This window comes from Lonchura striata, chromosome 26 (genome assembly GCF_050655825.1).
Source record: "Lonchura striata isolate lonStrDom1 chromosome 26, ASM5065582v1, whole genome shotgun sequence".
Classification (NCBI taxonomy): Eukaryota; Metazoa; Chordata; class Aves; order Passeriformes; family Estrildidae; genus Lonchura; species Lonchura striata.
This window is the reverse complement of record NC_140728.1, coordinates 1,480,340-1,486,479: the sequence shown is the minus strand read 5'-3', so window position 1 is coordinate 1,486,479 and position 6,140 is coordinate 1,480,340. Positions and strand designations below refer to the sequence as shown.

At 55.8% G+C, this 6,140-nt stretch overlaps 1 protein-coding gene across 1 annotated transcript; it reads left to right on the top strand.

The window, feature by feature from the left end:
• The first annotated feature begins 288 nt into the window (after nt 1–288).
• G0S2 (G0/G1 switch 2) lies at nt 289–1,362 on the top strand. The gene is made up of 2 exons (XM_021539479.3): nt 289–451; nt 783–1,362. The coding sequence occupies exon 2, from the start codon at nt 817–819 to the stop codon at nt 1,126–1,128; it is 312 nt and encodes a 103-aa protein (XP_021395154.1). The 5' UTR covers nt 289–451; nt 783–816; the 3' UTR covers nt 1,129–1,362.
• The last annotated feature ends 4,778 nt before the right edge of the window (nt 1,363–6,140 follow it).

Genomic DNA, 6,140 nt, shown 5'->3' with positions numbered 1-6,140 from the left:
ATGGAAGAAGGGATGGGAAAACACAAGGAGAAATGGAAGGAGAAATAAATGGAAGGAGGAATGGAATGGAAAGAGGAGATAAAAAATTAAAAATATTTACAAAGTGGGGGAGGAAAGGGTTTAAAAAAAAAAAAAAAAGCGGTTTTTTTTTCGTTCTGGCCGGATTAGGGGCAGGAGCTGCCAAGCGCGGGGGGGCCGGGCTGGCCCGAGCTCCGGGCCCCGCTCCCGGCCCGGCCCCCGCCCCGCCCGCCCCGGCACCGATAAAAGGCGGCGGCGGCGGCCCCGGGCAGCGGCTGCAGCGGAGCGGCTGCGACAGCGACAGCAGCAACACCGCAACACCGCAGCGCTCCCTGCACTGCTCCCTGCACTGCTCAGCCCTGCAGCAACACCGCAGCAACACCGCAGCAACACCGCAGCGCTCCCTGCACTGCACAGCCCCGCAGCAACGCCGGTAAGGGCTGAGAGGGGCTGCGGGACGGGACGGGACGGGACGGGACGGGACGGGACGGGACGGGACGGGACGCTGCTCAAACCGCGTGGGAGCAGCGATGTGTGCCCCGCACCGCAGCCCGGGGAGGGTGGCTCGGTCCCGGGGAGGGTGGCCGGCTCCTGGGGCACCTCGGGGACAGGGTGGGTGCTTTTTCCTGAGGCAAACCTTTAGCAAAAATCCCCGATCCCCATTTAAAGCACAGCTGCGGGTCTGCAGGGGGCTCAGGGAGCCCGGAGAGCTCCGCCACCACAGCAGCTGGATTTAACTCGTGTCCCTCTCTCCTCTCTTCCAGAGGTGACATCTAAACCCGCTGCCGCAGAACCCAGATGGAAACCGTGCACGAGCTGATCCCCTTCGCCAAAGAAATGCTCAGCCAGAAGCCCAACAGGAAGATGGTCAAGCTGTACATGCTGGGCAGCGTGCTGGCCTTCTTCGGGGTGGTCATCGGGCTGGTGGAGACCGTGTGCAGCCCCTTCAGCTCCGCGGCCAGCCTGGACGACGAGCAGGACAAGGAGAAGCCGGCGGCGCCCCGGGAGCAGCCGGTGCCGCAGAAAAGGGAGGATTTGGTGCCGGACAAGGGCAAGGCGGCCCTGCCGGGGCTGCAGAGGGCCCTGGTGACCCGGCAGCACGCGTCCTAGGCCGGCCCCCACCGCACAGAGACCCCGCTCGCCCCGGGGGTTCCAGCACGAAGAGAAGGCTCGGCTCAAGGAGACTGCCACAAGTGAAGGGTTTTATTTGCTGCTGTGCAGCAGTGGGGAAAAATACCTTTTGTTGGTATGAACCTGTGCAGGACGCACAGCACGGTTTCTTTTATTTTTCTTACGGACGCATTTTACACCGTTTTGCAAGATCAATAAATATTTTATATGGTACCAGTGCTCTCTCTTGCTGCTTTTATTTTCCAAACCTTCTCGTGCTGCTCTGCTGAGGGTTTGCTCGCGGCTCTGGCTCCTTTTGCGGGGCAGGGGGGACGCAGGGGACAGAGGAGGAGGGGGCTGCCCCTCCCCAAAAACCCCACGGAGGCTGCTCTGCCCTGCCCTGCCTGTCCCTCTGCTCCTTCCCAAGGGGGGAGGAGGTGGCACTTGTCACACGGAGGTGGCATTTGTGTCACACGGGTGCCACATGCCCCAGCTGGAGGTGGGGCTGTGCTTCAGGGGTTATGTGGGTTCAATGGCACAGATTTATCTCTGCCACGGCCACGTGTGCACAGAACTGGTTTAAAATAAATCTAAACCCCATTCTCGCCCTGGCAGTCCTCCAGCAGGCTCCAGCTGCTGCACAGCTAAAAATCCCAAAACCAAAAGCCTCCCACCTTTCCTGGGGTGCTTCACAAAGGCACCACGGACACCTGAGCGTGCAGAGTGACACTGGATTCCAGAGTCACAGGGTGTCACATGGAAAAAGCCAGAGATGGCCCAGGCAGGCTGCAGGCTGAGGAGACTGCTCCAGGCTTCAGGATCCGCTGCCAGGATCATTAGAGGACTTTCACCTATTTAAAAAATGTTCTGGGGCTTAGCAAGAATCTGTTGCATTTGGGACTGAGTCGTGTCAGTCAAAGTCTGCAGCCAGCCACGGCTGAGATCCCAACGCGCTCCAGAGGGGAGGCAGCAAACCCGCCCCGCCAGCCCTGAGCAGGCAGAAAATCCTCTTTATCTGCTCAGAGGCAGCGCAGGGCAGGAGGAGCGGCAGTCACACCTCAGCGGCGCTGCGGGATGCAGCAGCAGCGTGCCACGCTCTAAAGGCAAAACAACTGAGCCAAACACTGGATCATGGAAAATTCACAAGCCCTGCCAGACCCCAGTGCCCAATGCCAGCTCCTCCCAGAGCTGCACAACGTAAGATCAGGACCTGAAAATATCAGAATAGGCTGAAGTTCACTATTTCATTTTCATAATACACAACCCACAGTTCATTTTGTTGACAATTATTTCTGTTACCAAAACAAACCCAGCAGCACAGAGTGGAGAAAGAATCCCACCCAGTATCTGCACAAAAACTCTGCTCAAGCTTTCAAATTTCAAGTACTTTTTCCTCAATCAAAATTAGAGTTCAATTTAAAATAATATTTGAGAAATACTTCATTTAGTCCGTAACAAACCCTTTGGTCTCTGGCAAGGCTGCTGAGACAACCTTGAGGTGGTTTTTTGGATGAAGGAAAAACATAAGTTTTTTAAGAGAAAAAGCAGAAATGGAAGGAGGGATGGGAAAACACAAGGAGAAATGGAAGGAGAAGGAAATGGAATGAGGAATGGAAAGAGGAGATAAAAAATAATTTAAAAAAAATTTTTTTTTAATTGCTCCTCCCTGATACCGATGGAAGTTTCATGGGAAAACAGAATTCAGCCTGAAGGGAGCCACAGCTGAGGAAGTCCGGCGCTGCCCATCCCAGCTTTAACGAGGTGTGACATTCGCAGCAGGCAGGGAAGGCTGGGTTAAAGAATCTCCGTGTCCCGGAGCAGCGCTCCTCCGGGTGTGCCAGCCTGCCCCCGGGAAAGGGGCACTGCGAGAGGGGGAGAGGGCACCCACAGCACCCCACAGCACCCCACAGCACCCCACAGCACCCCACAGCATCCCACAGCACCCCACAGCACCCCACAGCATCCCACAGCATCCCACAGCATCCCACAGCATCCCACAGTACCCCACAGCATCCCACAGCACCCCACAGCATCCCACAGCATCCCACAGCACCCCACAGCACCCCACAGCATCCCAGAGCACCCCACAGCATCCTGCAACATCCCACAGCATCCCAGAGCACCCCACAGCACCCCACAGCATCCCAGAGCCCGGATGGCCACAGGCCCTGGGCCTATTGCAGAATAGTTTCATTATAATCACTGGGACAGAGCAGATGGGATAAGGCACAGACAGGACCAGGGAGCGGCTGGGGAGAGCCTTTAAGGCTGAGTTAAACCCAGACCCTGCGGGACAAATTCCTGGGGAGAGCCACACACTGCCCAGGGCTGGGTGACATTGCTGGGTGCCCCTGAGGTTGAGTTCTGCTGTCTGAACCTGGTTTGTTCCAGCCTGTAAAGTGACACTCTCCTGGTGCATTAAATGCTCAGGGAAAATGCAGCTGGCACAAAATCCAGTGAGGCTTTGTCTGTGGCCATCTTTCAGAGATCTGATTTCAGGCTGGAGCTGTCACAAATTCCCTCCTCCCCGGAGCTGGGGCCCTCCCCTCGGCTCAGCTGCCTCTGGATGCCTTCGGAGCCCTCGCTGCTATTTGCAGTGCGGACGCTGCATACCCCAGCGGCTGCCGGGCTAAATTTAGGGGTGCAGATAAGAGTATCAGCCTCGGCACCCAGCCCCAAGGGCACTGGGAACGTGGACAGCGGCCAAGGCTCCAAGCAGCCGCTGTTCCAACCGTGACATTTCAAGGCAGCAATTCCCAATTTGGTCACACGGAGAAAAACCACAAATTTAGGTCTTGGAAATGACTTAAACATCAGAGTAATTTCTCTGAGCCAGCAGTGTGCAGAAATGTGATGTCAAACCGAGCCAGAGCCACCCTACAATCCTCTCATCTCCCTTGGGACTGGGAGTGCATTTCCAGCCGTGTAGCTGTGCAGTGATGGGGTTCTTCTGCAGGATGTCAAGTAGAAAAGTAGAACTGGGGGTAGCCTTGATATTGTAATGGCCCTGTAAAAAAATAATTAGAGCTGTGTTCATGGCAAAGGGCACTGGCACAGCTGGGTAGGAAAAATATTATTTTAATGTCTCTGAGAAAAAGGAAAGCAAAAGGGGAAATTAAAAAAAAAAAAATAAAAAGGAAAATCCTCTGCATTTGACCCAGATTTGATAATGATTTGAAAAAAGACAAATATCACACAAAAAAAGGAAAATTAAAAAAAAAAAAAAAGAAGGGGATAAAAAAAAAAAAAAAAGCAGTATCCAAATTCCTGCCAAGTGTTTTGAGCCTTGGAGCTGCCTGCAGAAACCTGCCCCAGCCCAGCGTGCCCTGGAACGCGCTCCTGCAGGGCTCTCCGGTTTCCAGCTTCCAATTTCCCTCTCCCGGTTTCTGCCGGGACAAGTTTCCTCCCCGAGCCGCCAGCGGGGCGGGCAGCGGGCAGGAGCATCCCCGGGAGCTCCAGCTGCCGGGCACGGAGGGACCGCGGGACCGGAATCCCTGGGGAACGGCCCAGAGTGGTGTTCAGGAGCAGCAGGGCTGGGCACGGCTCTGGGCACGGCTCTGCCACAGCGGGCACGGCTCTGGGCACGGCTCTGGGCTCTGCCCCACCAAGGCTCGGAGCAGCCGGCTCCAGAAAAGCCTTCCCCAGCCGGCTCCAGAAAAGCCTTCCCCAGCCAGATCCAGAAAAGCCTTCCCCAGCCGGATCCAGAAAAGCCTTCCCCAGCCGGATCCAGAAAAGCCTTCCCCAGCCAGATCCAGAAAAGCCTTCCCCAGCCAGATCCAGAAAAGCCTTCCCCAGCCAGATCCAGAAAAGCCTCCCCCAGCTGGCTCCAGAAAAGCCTTCCCCAGCCAGCTCCAGAAAATCCTCCCCCAGCTGGCTCCAGAAAAGCCTTCCCCAGCCGGATCCAGAAAAGCCTTCCCCAGCCAGATCCAGAAAATCCTCCCCCAGCTGGCTCCAGAAAAAGCCTTCCCCAGCTGGATCCAGAAAAGCCTTCCCCAGCTGGATCCAGAAAAGCCTCCCCCAGCCGGCTCCAGAAAATCCTCCCCCAGCCGGCTCCAGAAAAGCCTTCCCCAGCCAGATCCAGAAAAGCCTTCCCCAGCCAGATCCAGAAAAGCCTTCCCCGGCCAGATCCAGAAAAGCCTTCCCCAGCCAGATCCAGAAAACCCTTCCCCAGCTGGATCCAGAAAATCCTCCCCCAGCCGGCTCCAGAAAAGCCTTCCCCGGCCAGATCCAGAAAAGCCTTCCCCAGCCAGCTCCAGAAAATCCTTCCCCGCCAGCCTCTCCTGCTCCCCGCCCCCAGGAAAAGTTCAAAGCAAGTTCTTCGGCTGCACACAGGAAACCAAGGCCAGAAAAAGCCGCGAGTGGGAGCGAGGAGCAGCAGCACCCTGGGGGGATGGCAGCTGGGAACAAACCCTGTGGGCAGCCCCGGCCCCGCTTCCCTCCACACACAAAACAGCACTGGAGCTGCTTATACGGAAAACTGGGCTCGCCTTTATCCAAAATATTCCCTATTTCAGTCCTTCATTTTCAGCTATTTGCAACACCCCAGCCCGACCCCTCAGTTCTCGTCACCACCAGCAAGATTCCAGTGCTGGCTCTGGAATCCCCCGGTGCTCCATCCCCACGGATCAAAGAACACAGTTCTTTCCTGTCGTACTCGCAGATGCTGCACAAAGGTTGGTGGTTATTGCTTTGCTAATGCCCGTAATAAACTAAAATATCTTGAGCAGAGCCTCTCTGCCTGCCAGCCACAGACAAGATCCCAGCTGAGATACAGTTAATTACATCATTTTCTTTCCTTTTCCACAGGAATGAAATGGTTGCCCCACGATGACAGCTCAGTTTGCCCAAAGGCAGGCAGGAAGAGCAGTGGCTATGCTGGTTTTATCTGACCCAGAGTGGGCTGAGCACTTCTTGTCACAGGCAGAGTTGAGAGTGGAGCAGAAAGGCAGAAAAGGAAAAATATCATCCATAAAGCAGCAGCAAGGCCAGAGAGCAGCTGCTCTACCAAGCAC

Excerpts from the sequence above, each read along its gene's own strand:
- G0S2 (XM_021539479.3), top strand. The coding sequence starts at position 817 with ATGGAAACCGTGCACGAGCTGATCCCCTTCGCCAAAGAAATGCTCAGC.